General features: G+C 40.7%; 1 protein-coding gene across 1 annotated transcript in view; it reads right to left on the reverse strand.

Annotated features, from left to right (window-relative positions):
- LOC126100200 (anaphase-promoting complex subunit 7) overlaps positions 1-21,813 on the reverse strand; it is a 169,542-nt gene that overhangs the window by 18,018 nt on the left and 129,711 nt on the right. Inside the window, exon 9 of the mRNA XM_049910760.1 lies at positions 2,701-2,846. Within this exon, the coding sequence (XP_049766717.1) occupies positions 2,701-2,846 (146 nt within the window). The remainder of the gene's footprint in view (positions 1-2,700; positions 2,847-21,813) is intronic.

The following is a 21,813-nucleotide window of genomic DNA, read 5'->3' on the forward strand; positions in this document are numbered from 1 at the left end:
CTCCCGTGCCTATCTTTCCAGTCTCTCACCACCTCCCAAAGTCCCACAGTCTGGCCACAGAGGAGCATTCCCCTCATAACTCAGTAACATCCGGGACTGGAGCAACTGAATTACATTCTCCACCAGGGTCTTGGTTACCTCTCGTCGTGCCCTGAAATGAGAAATGTCCTACCTACTATCCTTTCCACCCCTCCTATCGTGGTATTCCATCGTCCACCGAACCTACACAATATACTTGTCCATCCTTACACAACCCCTGCTCCCAATCCCTTACCTCATGGCTCATACCCCTGTAATAGACCTAGATACAAGACCTGTCCCATACCTACTCCAGTCCGGTCACTTACATCACCTATCCCATCAAAGGCAGGGCTACCCGTGAAACCACTATCATGTGATTTACAAGCTAAGCTGCAACCCCTGTGCTGCATTCTATGTAGGCATGACAACCAACAAGCTGTCTGTCTGCATGAACGGCCACTGACAAACTGTGTCCAAAAAACAAGTGGACCACCCTGTTGCTGAACATGCTGCCAAACATGATATCCCTCATCTCAATGACTGCTTCACAGCCGGTGCCATATGGATCCTTCCCACCAACACCAGCTTTTCTGAATTGTGCAGGTGGTAACTTTCCTTGCAATACATCCTACATTCCCATAACCCTCCTGGTCTCAACCTTCGTTAGTCACTGTCCTCACGCTTCCGGCTCCCTCCCTGTTCCCATTCCAGCACTACACAGCCGTTATTTCACCGCCACACCAAGTCTTTTAATTTCTCTCCTTTCTGCTACTTACCCCCTCCCCCCTCCACACCTTCTCTCCTGCCCTCCGTCTAACCTGCAACACTCCAACCACACTATCCCTCCCCCTCCCCGCCCCAGCCTCCTCCTTACCCCCTCCCAGTTGCCACTGCCATCATGCACTGGTGCTGCTGTTCGCAGTGTGGTTTCAGCTCTCTGAGACTGCAGACGCGCGCGCGCGTGTGTGTGTGTGTGTGTGTGTGTGTGTGTGTGTGTGTGTGTGTGTGTGTGTGTGTGTGTGTGTGCGTGCGCGCGTGCCGCGCGCGCGCGTGCTTGCGCATACTGCTGACAAAGGCCTTAATGGCCAAAAGCTTTAATTGTGTGAATCTTTTTGTTGTGCCTATTGCGAGTCAGCATCTCCGCTATATGGTGAGTAGTGACTTTCCTTCTCCGATATTGTTACATTCCATCCTGGATTTTTCATTGTTTGAAAAAAAAATAGTAATTTAAGAGGTATGCTTGCATGTTCGACAACCAGATTCTTGCATGACCATCTTTCAAATGTCAGTACTCCCAACACTTCACTGTGTCTATGCTAGAAACTTGTAAGTATGGTTCGAATTAAAAATGCTTAAATAACGACTTTAAGGACATAAAAGAAGAAAAGTATGTTCCACACTAACAAAGACACCTGCTTTTAAAACCTATGTTGCAAATAGCATGATACAAATTTACAGTAATCTGCAACACAACATAAAAATTATTTGACACTTATAGCCTTTTTTAAGTGTTAAGAACATGTTATCAGTTCTATAAGGGGCAATCAAGAAATTTCCATTCAGAGGCCATACAGTATAGATTTGGTATTTCAATCAGAGAAAATCGCCGTGGGCCTTGAGGCAATCATCTTATCGATGCACCAAGTTGAAGATACCCATTTGGTAAAACACTGTATCATGTGTCTGAGGACATCCGTAACTGTCTACTGCACATCCTCATGTTGATCACATGGGGAGGTATCAAGACTATAGGGCAGGTGCTTGAGAGCCTCCCACTTGAGTTGGTGTAGCTTGTGTGTTTTTGACATTTGCAATATGGAGCATCTTGTGTCGAAATGCGACCAGCACAGAACTTGGTGCACCATTCCAGAACATTGGTGCAGGTTGGACATATTTGATAATAATGTTGCCATATTTCACATTTCTGCATCTACCATACACATATTGGAAAGATGTGAAAACCACATTAATCTTTGCCAACATGTCAGTATTTAAATACCCACATCAGAATCATACTTTGTCATATATATATGCTGTAGCAATGCTCTCAAAAGGAAACTTTTTGATTGCTCCTTGTATTAAGTAGCAGAAGTTTTAAAACATGTGAAATGTAAGGAAATCAAAAGAAAAAAATTCAAACTCTGTGAAAATACTTCATTTAAGTATTACTTCACCTTAGTTTGAAAACCCTACTGTTCTGTTTAACTTTTCATGTTTCTCAGCACATGGATGGAATAATATCCATAAGAATAGAAAGATAATTTCAATAAGAACTCCATGCAAATCAGTGGGTTTCAAACAAAGCAAAGGATTCAGAGAAGCAATCGTGATCTTGGGCTTCATACTGGAAGGAAGATTTGAAACTAATATAATGCAAGTAGAAAATCAATAAACCAAATTTGTGTTAGCAAAAGGGGATGGGGTCAAGTAAATGGGGTCAAGTAACTTCTTACAGAGATGAATAGAATAATGTAAGGAAGTTATAAGAGGATAGGAGACAGAGATGAAGAAAAGCCTGAGAAGGCAAGGGGAACCCTATAAAAGAAGTACTGGTACATGAGACATTCTTTTATTAAAAATGCCATTGTTTCTGTCCTTTAATATTTACAAAATGTATTAACATCCCTTTAAATAAACTGATGTATAATTTACTGAATAATAAAACAGTGATATGCTTACTTCAGTGCTATACTATAGTGATCGAGGGCTCGTTCCTCTTCGTGGACTCTCGCCAGAAGATCTCCGAGCATTTGGTGCAGTCTGCAAGTTGGCTGTATCTGTACTTGTCGTTCAAGAAGTGCAATTGCAGCCTCCAGTGTCATTTCCTGCAGCAAAGGTCTCTTGTGAAAACAGACATAGCATATGTGGCCAACACTGTAGATGGGTCTTCACAGAAATATACTACATATAATATATCCCATGCTAACATTTTTGCTTCTAGGAAATAATGGAAACACACAGAAATGAAACACATATCTAAACAGCTTTGACAACAGAAGAATCTCATTTAAGTGAAATTTTGCTCCTACTTTACAACTTCTTTGAACTTAATAGAGGCTTCTTTACTAAACCATTACAAACCTACAAATAATCAGCATGTACTTATATAAATATGTTTATTAAGGGGAGATGGTGGCAGAAATAATGAAAAATTTACAAATTATTTTTATTTGCTTATTTGATAGTAAATATAATTGAGATTATCATCCCAAATTTTTTCCTTGAAATTCAAACTACAAATGGCATAAAAAAAATTAAAACCCTAAGCAGCGTAATGCGCCAAGCCCACTTTTCAATGTACCAAATGGAGAAAAAATTGTATCGCAGAATTTGGCCTGTGAATATAGCTTTTGAATGCTGTGATTTTTTTGTATACATAACAACAGTGTTGTAATGAAGGATGTGGAACCATTTTCTGGTTCAATCAGTGCGGTATAGAAGGCTGTGGAGTGTTGTAAACAAGTTTTGTGCTGTTCAGTGGAATTCGAGTGGCACTTGATTTATTGTGCCATTCTTTGTGCAAGGTTGAATCTGTTGATCACTTTTTACAATGCCTACGCCTGGTAAAGTATTTAAAAATATAGTAAGTCCCATATTTCTAATATAAAGTGAAAAACTGACATTGAGGTTAGGGTCGGGCCTGCAGATGCAAACATTAGCTTGTCTCCAAGTGCATCTAAAATAAAACTTGGGACAGGGATTGTGTCAGAAGAAACAAATCATGACAGAAATACAGGTTTCAGAATTGTGGATCTGGAAATGGTGGCAGAAGCACTTGGAAAAGCCTGCAAGTGCTCTGTTTGTGGAGGAAATGTGGATTTGGTTGATGATGGAAAGAGATTTTTTTTTTTTTTTTTTTTTTTTTTTTTTTTGTTTGTGGTTTTAGGGCGCAAAACTTCTATGGTCATTAGCGCCCAGCCCGTGACTTAAGACAGTAAAAAACCGAAATTGAAAACCAGCAGCAATGGGAACAAAGTCAGAAAATTGGAGAAACTAAAAATAGAAGAATGCTTAAAAATCTGCTACAGAAAGGGGGTGGTTGTCCCCAAAAAAGCTTCAAATGACTGACGTCATTTCACTGTCACTAATAAACTGGAGAACGCGGTCGGCTGAGCGCGTGTCATCTGCTAAAATCGACGATAAATCAGGCGATAGCTGTAGACGGGAGCGTAACGGATTAAAATAGGGGCATTCAATTAAAAGGTGTCTTACCGTCCACAGCTGAGAGCAGTGGGGGCAGAGTGGGGGAGGATCGCCGCTTAAAAGATGTCGATGGCTAAAACGACAGTGCCCTATCCGGAGTCTAGCTAAAATTACCTCCTCCCGACGACGCGTTCGGGAGGAAGAGGTCCAAGCGCAAGGAAGGTCTTTCACTTCCCGCAATTTATTACGGGGGAGTGCCGACCAATGCGCATGCCATAAATGAGCAACTTGGCGACATAAACCGCTCCGTATATCGGTGAAGGGAAGCGACTGAATAGCTGGCCGAGGAAGAGAGACTGCAGCCTTGGCCGCCATATCGGCCGCCTCATTCCCACAGATACCAGCGTGTCCCGGGAGCCAGAGGAACGCCACCGAGACGCCCCCCAGGTGGAGCAAGCGCAGACAGTCCTGAATCCGGTGGACCAGAGGGTGCACAGGGTAAAGAGCTTGGAGACTGAGGAGAGAGCTGAGAGAATCTGAGCAGATAACGTACTGTATCCGCTGATGGCGGCGGATGTAGTGGACAGCCTGGAGAACAGCGTAAAGCTCCGCAGTATAAACCGAACATTGGTCGGGAAGCCGAAAGCGATTTGGGGTGTCGCCAACAATATAGGCACTCCCTACACCTAACGATGTTTTCGAGCCGTCGGTGTAAATAAATGTGGCGTCCGTCATTTGTGCACATAGAGCAGCAAATGCCCGACGATAAATAAGTGTAGGGGTACCATCCTTGGGAAATTGACAAAGGTCACGGAGCAGGCAGATCCGGGGACGGAGCCAAGGCGGTGCTGTACCCCAAGTTGTCAAGAAGGTTTTAGGAAAGCGGAAGGAAAGAGAATGGAGCAGTTGACGGAAGCGGACTCCCGGGGGTAGTAGGGAGGAGGAGCGGCCTGCATACCCTACATCAAAGGAGGCGTCGAAAAAAAGGTCGTGGGCTGGATTAGCAGGCATGGAAGACAGATGGCTAGCATAACGACTCAGGAGGACTGCTCGCCGATTGGACAGCGGAGGTTCAGCAGTCTCAGCATAAAGGCTTTCCACAGGGCTAGTATAAAAAGCTCCAGACACTAAACGTAATCCACAGTGGTGGATAGAATCGAGACGCCGAAGAATAGACGGCTGAGCAGAGGAGTAGACTATGCTTCCATAATCCAATTTCGAGCGCACTAAGGCGCGATAGAGGCGGAGAAGGACCACTCGGTCCGCTCCCCAGGAGGTACCATTCAGGACACGGAGGGTGTTAAGCGATCGCAGACAGCGAGCCGAAAGATAGGAAACGTGGGAGGACCAGCACAGTTTTCTGTCAAACATAAGACCCAAGAATTTAGCGACGTCTGAAAACGGAAGGTTGACAGGACCTAGATGTAAGGAGGGCGGAAGAAACTCCTTACGTCGCCAAAAATTGACACAAACGGTCTTACTGGGTGAGAAACGGAAGCCAGTTTCGATGCTCCACGAGTGGAGGCGATCGAGACATCCTTGAAGACATCGTTCAAGAAGGCTGGTCCGTTGAGCGCTGTAGTAGATCGCAAAATCGTCCACAAAGAGGGAGCCAGAGACATCATGAGGGAGACAATCCATAATTGGATTTATGGCGATGGCAAACAGTACAACACTCAGCACGGAACCCTGGGGTACCCCGTTTTCTTGGGAGAAAGTACGGGAGAGAGTAGTGTTCACCCGCACCCTAAATGTGCGCTCTGCCATAAATTCGCGAAGAAAAAGGGGCAGCCGGCCTCGAAAGCCCCAAAAATGGAAAGAGAGAAAGTTTGGTTTGCACATTGCACATTTTGTGTCAAAACTGTGATGCTGACAGACCATTCAAGACATCAAAGGTCAGTAATAGAATCTATGAAGCCAATATGAGATTTATTTTTGGACTAAAATGTATAGGGATTGGAAGAGATGGGTGGAAACCTTTTATGTGGTATTATGAACATGCCTGGTCCTCCCCTTAAATATTCTGCAATGACTACTGCTCTCCTCAATGCAGTTGCAGAAGTGAAGAGAGCATGAAAATGACAGTCCTGGGGGCAATTCAAGAAAATTGTGAAGTAACTAATAGCAACGATATAGCAGTTTCCTGTGACAGTTCCTGGATGAAGAGGGGGGATACTTCACTGCATGGAGTTTCAACAATCATTAGTGTCAACACTGGAAAAGTATTAGACTTAGAGGTGATGTCTAAATATTGTTCTGCACGTTCCTTGCACAAGAAATATATTGATGCAGGTAAAGAAACAGAATGGCAAGAAGCCCATAAAGCTGTTTGTAGCAGAAATTATGCAGGCTCCAGGGGTGGGATGGAAGCTGCAGGTATGAAATTCATTTTCCATAGATCTTTGCAAAAGTATGGAGTAAGATACGTACAGTATTTAAGAGATGGAGACTCTAGTGCTTTCAAGAAGGTAGCTGAAAGTCAGCCCTATGGAAAAGATTGCACTATTGAGAAACTGGAGTGCTTAGGCCATATTCAGAAGAGGATACATGGACGACTCCGAAGACTTGTTGCAGACAATAAAGGCAAGCTACTAGAGGATGTGAAGCCACTGGGAGGTAAAAACACAGTAACAAAGAAGAGAATTGACAGCCTACAAGTCTATTATGATGCTGCAATTAGAAGTAGCCTCACAACCTTGGACAGTATGAGGCAAGCAGTATGGGCCATTTGGTTTCATTACTTGTTGACAGACACAAAACCTCAAACATGGCCTCTGTTCTAATGAATGGTGCAAATTTTTGAAAGGTACGGAAAGTGGTGAAGCTTATACCCATAAAAATAACCTTCCTTATGAGGTTTCAATGGCCATTAAACCAACTTTTAGAGCACTGGCTTCACCAGAACTGCTAGAAAACTGTCTGCACGGGAAAACAAAGAACCCAAATGAAAGTTTCAATGCTCTTATTTGGAAAAGATGTCCAAAGACTGTGTTTGTCTCCAATTTGGTGGTGAAGACTTCTGCTTTGGAAGCTGTAACAGTGTTTAATGATGGGAATGTGGCAAGACTTCACATCCTCAGCAAGATGGGCTTTACACCTGGAGTCTTCACTGAGCATATACTGCAGATCAATAAGCAAAGAATTGTGAAGGCGAAGACTTCAGTCCAGAACATACAAAAAAATTGCTAGGCAAAGGAGCAGAGAAGCTAAAAGAGCTGTAGAGGATGATGAGGAAGAAATGGAATATGGATATGGGCAGTTTTAGCTAAGGTATGATAGATTTTTTTCATCCAAACACACATATCAGAAACTACTGGATGGATTGCAATGAAATTTGACACACCTATTCTTTTACTTTGAAGCAATATTTAAGTGGAACAAAATTTTAATCGAGATATTATACACAGTTTTGTGGTTGATAATATATTGAAAAGTTAGTTTGTAAAAAATTTTCGAATCCAAAATGTCACAGAAAATAATAGCATTAATTTACCAAAAAGTTACTGCACTTAATTGTACACCTATTAGTGTAGATTATTTTACCATTAAAAAATTTGCCAAATTTGCCTTGAAATTATGAAAAAGTGTACCTTAAAATAATAATGCAATAAAAATTCAAAATTATCTCACTGCATTAGACTGTTATTAAAAATTTCGAATTTAAAAAAAAAATCATATTAATCTCTATTTGTAAGTGTGCAAAATTTCAATGAGATTGAAGAAAAAATGGCAAAGATATGGATATACAAAAATATCAGTGTAAGACTCCCACCGTCTCTCCTTACGAAATATGTGAACAAGATTTGCTATTCGTAAATTTTACTTCACAGCGTTTATTCTCAGTATGATCTACATAACATGTAAATAAAAAAATTTAAGTCCCAGTATATATAGTACAAAAATTGTGGTTGAATGTAAATAATTTAGGAATAAAGGAGTCCTCTCACCAGATAGTGGAAGCATCGAATCATCAACAGGAACATACATTAAGAGACAGGAAACTTGCTAGCCTTCAGAAATAAATCCTTACATGAGCTTGAGCGCGCGCGCACACACACACACACACACACACACACACACACACACACACACACACAAAGCATGTGTGCACCCATCTGTCTGTGCACCTACTAAATGGTGAAAACTGCACACACAATGCAGGAATAGCAGTTCAGCAGGTGGAGTAGAATGTTGTTTCGGGTGAGCTGGTTAGATGGAGAGAGGTGGGAGACAGAAGGAGGGGTTTGCGATGAGAAAGTAGCAGCTTGCAGGGAGACAGCTGGTTTGCTGGCTAGGAATGAGAGAGGGAGGAGTAGCAGGTGATGCACAGGTGCCAGTGCTGGTGGGGAGTGACACATAATTGAGATGACATGAGACGCCAACTGGGAGGGAGTGATAGAACAGAGGAACAGGAAACTGTCATGTGGAAGGTGTAGAGACACTGGGTTAATGGAAATTGAGGCCAGGGAGTTTATGGGAGTGAAATACGTGTTGCAAAGATAGCTCCCACCTGCATAGTTCAGAAAAACATGTGGTGGGTCAAAGGATCCAGATGTCCTGGGCTATGGAGCTGTCATTGAAATCCAGCATTTTGTGCTCAGCTGCGTGTTGTGCCACTGGGTGATCAACTTCGTTCTTGGCCATAGTTTGGCAGTGACCATTCATTCTGGACAGCTGCTTCGTTGTCATAACAATATAATCATAAACAGGGTGTATACATGGACAAGGAAAAAAAAAATTCCCGGTTTTCCCAGCTAAAAATACACTTTCTCTTGGGTGAAAACACACTTTTTCCGTGTTAAGTGACAGTATATTTTCCCTCGGAGCTGTAAAACTTATCTTTTGAATGGTTATGGTTTTATACATGGGCATAGCATTTCCTGGCACTTTAGAAAACTAAACTCACAAAAAAAAAAAAAAAAAAAAAAAAAAAAAAAAAAAAAAAAAAAAAAAAAACACGTTTTAGAAAGATCTTTGATGTGAAGCAACACGTGCCCTGCATATTTTCGTATTACGAAAGTACTAATTCCATCAAACACTGCATGTTACTTTCCCAAGCGCTGAAATGGAGATTGCAATGAGCTTTTGTAAGTCTGTCATAGCTCATGTCATGTGATCTCGCCAGCCGGTGGATATTCAGAGCATAGGACAACTGATCTAGTCAGCCAATTAGCAATATCACTGTTAAGTAGCGCAAACACACAAACAAGCACAGTTAACGGTTTAAATTGGTATACATAGTGTTACTACAAGAAAAGCAACACATTCACATATAATATTGGTCTCTAAGATTAATAAGCTGCAAGAGAAGCTAAGCTTCCACATATAATGTTGATCTTTTTGCACATGTTACACTAAGATATATCACACAAATGTGCCAGTATAATTTTTAATAATGAGATAAATGTCTGATCTTCTGGGCTCGAAATGCTTCTCAATGGCTCTTCATCAAAGAGTTGATTTTTTAATGAGAGTCATATGCTGTGTGATTTACAAAATTCATCGTACATTCCGCACATAGTTCATCTTGCATAAAAGGAAATTTACTTTGAAAGTACTGCTTTTCAAATCACCATTCTCAATATTTTCCCACGAGCTGTTAGAAATAGGTTCGTTGCAGCAGTTGCCAGAGAGTGCCAGATGACAGGCGCCACCACACTTGTGCTCCTATGATGACATAGGAGGCCCATATGTTCATAATTGTAAAACACTGAAAGATCTTACATTATGTCATAAAAGAAACAAGACATCAGAGGATACCCCAAGAGCATTGGAATTTCATGAACCATACTACAATGTGCACATTTAAAGCGCATACTTGAAGTGCACATTCATATGTCGAGATTTCCAATGAAGTGGTCCTCGACTTGATATTAAGCTTTTCAGTGTGGTTTTTGGGACGTAAATTTTCTTGGAGTACCAGTACTGTATTATCTCATATTTAGTTCTTTATTATGGCATAATGCCATACGTGCTACAAGATGAAAATGTGCACTTGAAATGCAGCGAACAGTTGAAACTAGCCAACATTGTGGAATTAAAAACTTTGTTTCAAATACATTGACTACCTCAGTGGAAAAGATTAATAAATGCCAAATTTCTTTAACAAACTGACAAAAACAACTTCATTGTTCTGCAAGGGGATTAATGCTTGACTGTAAGAAAGACAGAAATAAAATAAAATCTCAAACTAATAACAAATTTTTGTCTTTCATAATTATGTGAATGTATTTTAATTCACTTGATAGCTTCTGGCCAGAGAAATCCATTTTGTTTTCATTTGACATGAGGCATTAAACGAAGAGGAAGCAGCAAGATCAGTAAATAATGTAAACCCGGGAACGTGGAGACTACCCACTTCCCCATAACAACTCAGACTGCTCTGCGCATCGGCTCTGAACCAGGACAATACTTTATAGCCCCCCCCCCCCCCCCTTCTGATGAGCGATTGAGATAGGTCAAAAATTTTTAAAAATCGTCTTTTCAAAAATATGTTCAGTTTGTACCGCACATCTTTCTAAAGAATCTGATACATAAAACATGTGCGTTCGAGGAAATGTAAGACATGTTATTTGATCTTAAGTGTGCCAAAGTGCAGTCCACACCTCTTTACACAGCATTCTTCTATCGCATGTCACTGTATTTCACTCTGTGGAGTTGAAACGTGTATATTTTGTGATGGGTGCCATCAAACTATATTCAGGATTGTGGAAATTAAAATGCCCAGAGGTGCCTCTCCTGCTCCCAGTCGGCCGGTTTGACATCCTGCCCCCTCTTAAAAAAAAAAAAAAAAAAAAAATAAATAAATAAATAAATAAAACCACCCTCGCAATTAATACTGGATGGCATTTTTTGTAATCGGGAGAACAAGAACTCTTCAGAAAATTTGCACTCTTTGTTGCCTGTTAGCTAATAACTTGCTGTTTTGTGTGACATAAAATCAAATATAGAATAAATAAAACCAGTTAAGACGAGACAACTAAGACGGTACACATTTCTTCAGTCCTTAGCTCCTAGCATTTTTTTCTCTCTAATCTTGCTACAGCTTTACACGGCATACTTTCCTTTCTGCGCAAGAATCTATTACCTCATCAACGTTTGTCAAAAGTTTTACTACATGAAAAATCAAAATGTTGTTGTCTAATACTGAAAAAGCTGTTAATACAAATAGCACCCAAGACTGGTGTGGTTTCTCGATCTGATTATGTATATCTATGGATTTCACTAGTAAATGTAACAACGCTGATAATTCGCAAACCCAATCAACCACATAATCAGACAGTGATTGGCCTTCATCTGTTCGGCTTTATTCCACCCAGCTCCCATAGCCCCGTCCCTTTTTGTCTGCAGGAAGGTTTATTTCTAGATACGATGAGAATTCCCCTGACAGGAATCGCATACACTATGTACACATTCAAAACTCAACTTATGATTCATTCAGAAATCAACTTACAAGGTGTTCAAAAATGTTAAAAAACCAACATGGATGCGTTCAAAATCATGTGAATAATCGATAGACCAACGTGCGTTGGATGCTAGGCGCTTTGTGAAACAAAGTTTTTTTCTTCAAGAATATGAATATGCGCTCCTGTCGAAATTGCCAGCCGGGTCAGATACCTCGGTTTGCCCCCCCTCCCTCCACCTCCTAGCTAGATCCTGCACATGCGCAATTGTGGCAGCTTGGGCACGCAGTAATATTTTTCCTGGTAGCATCTAGGTGTTTACTGTGAGTGCTTACACAGCCAACAGCCACATTTCTGCAGCCAGAAGCGGGAGAAAATACACAACTCAACTGTGCATGCACATGAGCCTGCTTGTAACTGCTATAATGAATCTAATGTAAACAGTTCTGAAGTCACGTTCATCGGAGGCAATTTGTTGTTATGATGCATTGCACAGTCTTCCTAAAGCCATTGACACATTTTGCTGCTGGCAAACGCCTGTATGAGTACTGTGTTTTGTTGCTGTATATGGCGCATTTCCTTTGCAATTTAAGTTTTATTTTTGTTTTTTCCTCTTATTCATCTTTTATTGCTGCAGTATTATTCTGCAGTAGCAGGATACAGTAATATCCTTTGTTAGAGCATCGGTTGTTACCAGACAAAATTACGAAAATTTAACTGAAAACTAAAACAATGAAAGATTTTCGGAATTCTAAAAAGTTCCCGGGTTTTTCCTGGTTTTCTCCCGGATGAAAAAATTCCCGGGTTTTTACCGGTTCTCCCTGGTCGTATACACCTGATAAAAAGCTGTGCATCGATTGCAGCAGTGTTGGTATATGGCGCGGCTGCTTTCATAGGTAGTCATGTCTGTGACAGGACTGGGGTAGGAAGTGCTGGGTGTGTGGATTGGGCAAGTCTTGCACCTGGGTGTTGTACAGGGGAATGATCCCAGTGGCAAGGGGCTGGTAGTGAGAGTGGGACAGGGATGGACTAGGATGTTGCACAGACTGAGTGAGCAATGTAATACCACTTCACAAGTGGTGGGATGGATCTTGGGTAGAATTTCCCTCATTTCAGGGTATGATGACAGATAATCGAAGCCCTTGTGAAGGATACTGTTTGGGTGTTTCAGTTCTGGGTCATATTGAGTGATGAGAGGGGTGCTCCTTTGTGGCTGGAGGTGGTGGAGGATTAAGGGTGTGTGAGGATATATCCTGGGAAATCTTTTCACGAACTAGGTTTGGGGATAGTGTCTGTCTGTGAAGGCCCTTGTGAGACCATCATACTGGACAAATGAGTTTTCATCATTGCAACCATGCTGTCCATCCACAGGTGGCCAGGCTGTACGCTAGGCATTTTTTGGTGTGGAAGACATTTCAGCTCTCAAAATGGAGGTACTGTTAGTGGCTAGTAGATTTAATATGGGCAGAAGTGTGGCAGATGTGAGAGAAAGTGATGAGATTGCAGGGGAATGAGAATAGGATGTCTTGGCCCTGTGTTCAGATCGTGAAAATATCATCAGTGAACGTGAATTACGTAAGTGATTTGAGATTTTAGGAGCTCAGGAATGTTTCCTCTAGATGTCCCATACAAATGCTAGTGTAGGAGGATGCCATGCAGTGCCTATGGCCATGCTGCGGATTTGTTTACATGTCTTCCTCTTAAAGGAGTAATTATGCAACAGGATATAGTTGCTAAAGTGCATGAAAAATGAGGCAATGTGTTTGGATTCTGAAGGACATAGGGAGAGTAGTGTTCAACAGTGGCAAGGTCATGTGCATGAGGGATGTTCATGTCTATGGATGTGGCATCAGCTGTGGTGAGTAGGGATCCAGGAGGTACAGAGCAGGTAATGGTGGAGAGACAGTTAAGGATGTGGTTAGTATTTTTGATGCGAGAGGCTAGTTTCCAGACAACTGGTTGGCTGTGTTGGTCATTGAGAGCAGAACATTTTTCACTAGGAGCTCAATAACCAGCTACAATGGGGGTCCAGAATTGTTGGTTTTATTGATTTTGGGAGCATGTAGAAGGTGCATGTGCAGTGTGCATTTGGGGTGAGGAGGGAGATGGACTAAGGTGGGGGTGGGGGAGGGAGGGAGGTTGAGACTAAGGATTTCAGTAGGGTTTGGAGATTTTGTTAGATTTCTGGGATGGGATCACTATGGCACAGCCTGTGGGTGAGGAGTCAGACAGTTGGTGGAAGCCATGTGACAGGTAGTCACTGTGATTCATCACAACAGTGTAGGAGCCTTTGTCTGCAGGAGGATGATTAGGTCAGGATCTGTTTTGAGGTTTCTTCTGCTGAAATCTTAGTTTTCTTAGGAAGGGACCTGGGGAAGGATGTAGCTGCCAAGTTGTGGATAAGGAATTAATGGTAGTTGGCAGGGGGGAGGTGGTTAGGTGGGAGGAGAAGGCCAAGTAGGATGGTAGTGCCAACTGAGTGTGGCAAGGTTGAGTGCAGTAATCCGGTTAGTTTTGGTTGGAGGGATTGGTGACAAAGAAGTGTTATCACTGTAGGACATAGAAGAGGGAATAGGTCTTTGACAAGTTCAATCTGGTGTGAGGCTGAAGCGAGGGCTTTGGATGGGTCTGATACTTCTGAGGGACTGAGGCTTTTGGTGGAAAGGTTAGCGACATTCGTTTTGGTTTGAATTTCACAGAGCTTTGGGAGGAAGTTCTGGGGGACACGGCAAATTGAAAAACATCAGCTAACCATGGCCTGGGTATTATGAGGAGTTGATGAGGAAGTTCATCGTGGGTAGGATAGGTGTTGATGGCAAGGCAGGCTGGACAATTTATAGATGCAGTGTCTGCAAAGCTCTTCCAGGTGTTCAAGGGGAAGGGTTTCAATTTTGGAGATGTGGTGTATGTAGTTAGGACTGCACAGTACAGTATCTTATAGAAGGAGCAGAGGTGGTTCTGTGATGCCTGTGTTGTAGGTATATGTCTCTGCAGTACTAAGCTTGTGAGGGTCAGGGAGTGATAGAATCTGCTGTAATCACTTCCCAGATTTTTATATTGGTATGACAACCAACATGCTGTCCATCTGAATGAATGCCCACTGCTGAACTGTGGTCAAGAACAAAGTTGACCACCCAGTGGCACAACATGGAGCTAAGCACAAAATGCTGGACTTCAATGGGAGCTTTACAACCTGGACTATCTGGAACCTCCCCTCTACAACCAGTTTTTCTGAACTATGCACATGGGAGTTATCCTTGCAACACATCTTTCACTCCCATGAACCTCCTGGACTCTATCCTCATTAATCTACTGTCTCCACACCCTCCACCCAACAGTTTCCTGTTCCTCTGTCCCATCACCCCTCCACCCAATTCAAGTCACCATCATCACTGTTCCTCTCACATTCCTAGCCAGCAAACCAGCTGCCTCTCTCCAAGTGACTCCTTACTCCTCTCAAACCCCTATTCCTGCCTCGCAGCTCTCTTCTCTCTACCTATGTCACCCAAAACAACTAACCCCACTCAACTGTAGTTCAAGAAAGGATTAGTTTCAGAAATCTAACAAGCTTTCCTTATCTTTTGTGTATGCCTGTTGACAACTCAAAGCTTCCATTATTTAGTGAGTGGGCTCTTTTATTCCTAAATTATTTAACTTTAAGTATCTTAAAAATTAAGAATTTTGCTTTTAGATTTGTTTGTACTAAACTATTTCATGAGTACACCATGAAGCAATCACAAGACTTGATTGAAGTTTATAACATATATTTGAAGACACAAAAGAAACAAATGTTCAAGGTTATAGAATCATATTAGAAGTTCTCAATCAGAATTTCATGGCATTATTAGATGCTATGATAAGAACCACTACATGTTATGGCAACATATTAAATATAAAGTGGAAGTGCCTCAAGGAGTGGCACTGCAGATAGCAACTGCACCATTGGACATGTGGTCTTATTTTTAAATTTAACTTTTTTGTGGTGGTTGAAATGAACTGAAGGAAGAAAAATCTGCAAAGATATCCACTACACGAACAAAACATGCAACAGACTTAATCAAGATCTAGAGAAGAAAGAAGATGTGGAAGAAATGGAGGAGGATTGGTAAAATATAACAACTGCAGTTAAGAGAGCTGCTGAAGACGCCTTAGGAAAAAGAGAAAAAGATAAGAAGGAAAAAAAGTTTAAAAATTTGGACAACAGAATTGGATAAATTTAGAAGAAAAAAAGCAAAATGCTTGCTCATCGTAAGTATCTCACTGAAACAACAGAGGAGAATCATCAAATTTACAAACAAGAGAGAAATGCTGAAAACTGAGAAGTAATACAAGCTCATCAAGAATCTTGGGATAGATTTATATGTGTAATAGATTATAATTACAGAAAGCAGATGATAGCTTAGAAAACAATGAAAATGCTAAATTAAACAACAAAAGAAGTTGCTCAAATAAATAACATTCAACAAGCAAAATAGATAGAACATTATAAGAACTTATCGTATAAAGCAATGTGCTCCACAACGAGTATAGAGGATTACATGATGTAATTGAAGTAGGATGTGTAGATGATTTATGTACGGGTTAATTAAAAGGGACAGAAAAGCTACTGATATGAATGGTATAAACACTGAACTGTTAAAAAAATGCAGACACTCGACTACAAAACAGATTACTACACTCGGCTGGAGAAAGGGAGCTATTCCAGAAGCACGATCACAAGCAAAGGTGATGTCACTCTTTAAAAAAGTAGAGCATAGAAGCTGCAAGAACTGTAGAGGAATCAACTTGATTGAAACTACATATAAAGTTTATCCAAGAATAGTGAACACGAGATTGAAGGTCATAGCCGAGACAACAAATGAAATGATCATACGGCGATGGTGGCTGGGAGCACATAACAAGGGAAGTTCAGCTGTTGAGTTGCAAGTCTTTTCAGTTGATGTCACACTGGGCAATGTGCATGTCGATGATGCTAAGGATGAGGACAACATAGCACCCAGTTTCCGAGTGGAGAAAATCTCGGACACGGCTGAGAATCCAACCAGGGCGTGCTGCATGGCAGTCAGAAGTGCTGACCACACAGCTAAGGGGCAACCAAGTCAACAACAGATGTAGCATTCATAATAAAACAAACAATCAAAGAAAAGAGTGTAGAATAGGGAAACCCATTTAGATTTCATTGATTTTTTTAATGAATTCAATAATGTTAACAGAAAGAAACTGTGGGGAATTATGAGGAAAAGAGGATATCCACAACATCTAATAAACATTTTAAAAAGTCTGTACAAACACACGACTGTAATTTGAGATATAAAAGGCACACCAAAACAGACAACAGATACAAACAAAGGAGTAAGATATGGGTGCAGCATTTCACCCACACTTTTTAACATTTATTTAGATGACACAATCCGGAAATGGAATTAGAATTTTAATGGGGGAATTAAGATTAATGGTGATTCCCACTTGTATATTATATGCAGACGACACCACACTGCTGGCAAATAATGGAGATGACCTACAAAGGGGAATAAATATATTAGGTAAGGTTTGTGAAGGTTTTCACAATTTCAGAAAGGATGACAGTCAATGGCTTTCAAAGGGAAATAGCCTATGTAGACAAAAACTGTGATCAACAACAGAGCAATAGAACAGGTCAAACATTTTAACTATTTGCGCTGTAATGTCGCATACCAGCATAACGAAGACACAGAGAAGATACTAACAAAGTTTGGTAATATATGTGGAACAATAAACCGATGTCTAAAAATTAAAATGAGGAAAGAAACAAGACTGAAATTTTATAAGACAATGGCAGTTCCAATGGTAGCTTATGGAAGTGAATTGTCGGTTATAAGGAAGTGTCAAGAAAATTGCATACAAGCAACAGAAATGATGAAGGGATGCCCAAGAGCTGACAAATTTTGAAATTCAGAAATTAGGGAAGTACTGAATATACTTAACATCTTCAATAAAATACAAGAAAGTAGGAGAGACCAAAATGAACATTTCTAAAGAATGTGTGGAGAAATATTACCTCTACAGATAAGAATGTTTAAGCCAGTTGGAGGAGGAGGCAAGGAAGACCAAGGAAGACCAGGCAAAACATCATCATCATTTAAGACTGATTATGCCTTTCAGCGTTCAGTCTGGAGCATAGTCCCCTTATAAAATTCTTCCATGATCCCCTATTCAGTGATAACATTGGTGCCTCTTCCGATGTTAAGCCTATTACCTCAAAATCATTCTTAACCGAATCCAGGTACCTTCTCCTTGGTCTGCCCCGACTCCTCCTACCCTCTACTGCTGAACCCATGAGTCTCTTGGGTAACCTTGCTTCTCCCATGCGTGTAACATGACCCCACCATCAAAGCCTGTTTGCCCTGACTGCTACACCTATAGAGTTCAAAACAAAACAAAAAGTGTCTAATGCTTTAAGTGAAGAAGAAGAAGAAGAAGAAAAAGAAGAAGAAGAAGAAGAAGAAGAAGAAGATGATGATGATGAAATGAGGTAGAGGCACAGCAGTCCAGCTGTGCCAAGTAGACAGCTGTTTCAGCTGCAAGTCCTGGGTTTGAGCTTTGCTGCCAACCTACCTCCCGTCACTTTCAAGAGTCTAATATCTTAGTGGTTTACTTTCACTGAACCAACAGCCCATGGTACACTTACGTAGGAAACTCTTGTGTCTTGTTCTCCATATACTGAATTTTGTTCGAGAGCAGAACTCCACCCTAGCACAATGACATGTCTCCACCCCCCCCCCCCCCCCCCACACACACACACACCTCTTTACATATCTAACCACATCCTTTCCCAGATGCCTCATTTCAAAACACTGAAATCTTAATCTTTTCCTTTCCTAAGTAAGGTTGATGTCTTGTGACGTATCCTATCTCTGAACACGTCCCGATTTCCCGATAATGGAAAGGGTGAATGAGATATCCCAAATAATCCGTTTAACTCAAATCCATTACTCAACATACTCATCTTCCTGAAATCATTTTTCCCACTACCACAATTTAATTCATTCATTTATACACAGATCATGAAAGGCAGCCTTCAGGGATGTGGAACAAGTCAAGGCAAAAGTAACAAATGTTGGCTACTGCTGGGAAGTATACTAACAACAAATTCTAACTAGCACAAATCTATCTGACAGCCACATACTGAATCTATAGATTACTTCATACTGGAATGTTAGGAGAGAAAAAAGCTTCTATGAAGGAAAAGAAAACCCACTACTATTCCTACTTTATTGATCATTTGCTGTTTTTATCTTAAAGCATTTATGTAACTTTACACAGACCACTGTCAGCTGTCTATGTAATGGCTGTCACTGTTTCCAACTTTTGACCAAGGCTGACGTCCAAAGGTCAAATATGGCAGTGGTTTGATGCCGATTTGGGCCACCATATTGTGATATTCTGTGGGCCCCATGGTTACACTCCAATGCTGCATTACTGCCAAGGGTTCTATGACAATTTTGGCTAATCAAATCCATCTCATAGCATGTTTGTTACCTACTGGTGCTGCCATGTTCCCAGATGACAAGGCTCCTATCAACACAGCTCACATCGTCCCAAACTAGTTTTGTGAGTACGAAGATGAACTGTCGCATCTTCCCTGACTACATCACCAGATATTATTAAGCCTTTGTGGTCTACTTTGAAGAGAAGGATGCGTGACTGTTACCCTCCTCCATGACTGTTACCCAAGATTGCCACTATTTTGCAGGTAGAATGGTATAAGATTTTCTTGAAAACCATGCAGTACCTGTATTTATCCACTCAGAGTGACAGGAAACTTTCGAATACCAACAATTCTCCAACACCACATCAGGTATAGTAATGAGTTACGTTTTGGTGTTTCCATATTTTTGTTCACTCCTGGTATCTAATACAAATATCAGAGTTATGCAGAAATTACATTCCTGAGTCCATGTATTACACGTAGGAAAAGTGGCTGTTGAGACATTAGTTTATTTTTTAAAACAATATTAGGGTATTTTCAGTTTCCTGCTTGATATCAACGGGCAGCCTGTTACTGAACAAAATACGAAACTACATTCTGAAACCTAGAGATGGACAACAATCTATATGGAAATTATTGCTTCTTTTAGTGCTGTGGTTCTGAACTGCTGAGTTCATTTTAAATACACTCTTGTTGTTAACTGGAAGTAAGATGTGCTCAATTTCATTGACTGCCTCATAGCCTTCATAACTTAGTAAAAAGATCTGGTCGAAAACCCGAGAGAATTCTGGTCCTGTTGACATAAGTGGGCTTATGGCTTTCACCTAGTCACTTGTTGATCACTCTAGTATTGCAGTTGAAGATACCGAAACAAAAGTCTAAGTTTTAAATTCTGCCTTCAGGAAATCATTCATGCAGGAGAACCACACAAACATACTGTCATTTGACCGCTGAAAATGTGATGTTCGCCTGCTTTTTCCTTGTCGACTGTACTCAATGTTGACGTCCTGCTACACTGTCTGAAAAATGGGGAGTGGAAGATCAACACTGGCTACTTTAAATGATGTAGCCGACAGGTGCACATTTGCGATTCAGATTCTTTACTTTCACAGTTCACAACCTCCCAATAACACACAGTTATATGGCCAGTGCACTATTGTTGAACTTTTGACAAGTCTCATTAATAGGTTGCTAGCAAACATCAATATACTGCTACAATAGTTTACCGTTTAACATCTATGAGCAATATACCTTTCCACACAGTTCACAGTCTTTCAAATTTAAAAGACACTGTCATTGAAACTTCCTGGCAGATTAAAACTGTGTGCCAGACCGAGGCTCGAACTTGAGACCCTTGTCTTTCACGGGAAAGTGCTCTACCAACTGAGCTAGCCAAGCACGACTCACGCCCCATCCTCACAGCTTTACTTCTGCCAGTACATTGTCTCCCACTTTCCAAACTTTACAGAAGCTCAGTGAACCTATTTCTTTGGGCATATTTCCAACAGTGTGCAATACCAAAAGAAGACCCATAAAGTGAATCCTCAGCCTTCTAAGTCATGGATAACATTACAGAGATAGTTGTCAATAGAGAAGTATTTGGTTGAGAACAGTTTTTCTGCAGAGGCTTCCAAAAACAAGGTGAAGTATATGTTTGTTTATTCTACAAATTTTTAAATATTTTATTGACTATAACATGTAGGGAATATTTTGATATTCTTTTACATTATAATGTGATTGAAAACCCCTTTCCAGTACTGGTCAAGAATTTTTTTGAAGATTCACCAGCAAAAAGTGGTAAATCATTACTTACTAATGATGGGTAGCTTATGCATTTCTTTGGATTAAGCTTAATAATGGGTGTGATCAAACAGCCTAGAATTTTAATGTATGGGCTGGAATTGTTTAATTTCCCAGTAATATCCAGCATAATGTTTTGTATCAGATTTCTTTCCTTAAGAAATAATTTTCACCTTGCAAATACTAACATACAGAATGGAGAAGTACAAATAAGAAAGTCGCAGAAAGTTCAATCAACTATCAACATTGTCAGAAATGCGTGTCTCAGTCAGCCAAGAAATTACAAATCCTATTGCATCGTTCAGGCAATTCCTTTTTCTGGAAAGAGTCATTTAAGCCCCTTTGTCAAAAATTTGCCTACGCCTGTAATATGAATATTTTTTTGATTACATCAACTCCGAATATTATCATAGACTTTGAAATATACCTTGGTGCTTCAACAAATCTGGATGATACAGAGCTGGAATTTGTTCTTTCCACATACTTTGGCTATGAAGACCATTCTTCCTGGAAGCTGATGTATTTTGATAGGTATTTCACTGCAATGAGAAGTTAGTTGACCTGGGATACCATGGAAGAGGAACAATTATGACAAACAGGACAGGAAGGGTAAACTGTCATGATATTTTAAAATTAAAAAGAGAAGAATCAGTACAGACTGTTCCAAGTGATGACTTGAAAGTTTTAGTAGAATGGAACGATAGTAGTCCGGTTGTATGGTCATCTGTGTGCTCTAGAATTCACCCAGAACACAAGGTGGAACACCAGTACAAAATAAATAAATAAAGACTGAGCAACCATGGCCCTCTGTTGTACAGAGATAAAACCAGTCAACAGGTGTGGTGGACACTCGTAATTAAGAAATGGAGTGTTACTGCACTTTGTTTAGGACAAGAAATGTTGTTGTCCACTTCAACTTGGAATACAGAATACCTGTAAAATGAAATGAAATTCCATGGAAAGGTATCAAGAACTTCA

Source organism: Schistocerca cancellata, chromosome 9, assembly GCF_023864275.1.
Source record: "Schistocerca cancellata isolate TAMUIC-IGC-003103 chromosome 9, iqSchCanc2.1, whole genome shotgun sequence".
In the NCBI taxonomy this organism is placed as follows: Eukaryota; Metazoa; Arthropoda; class Insecta; order Orthoptera; family Acrididae; genus Schistocerca; species Schistocerca cancellata.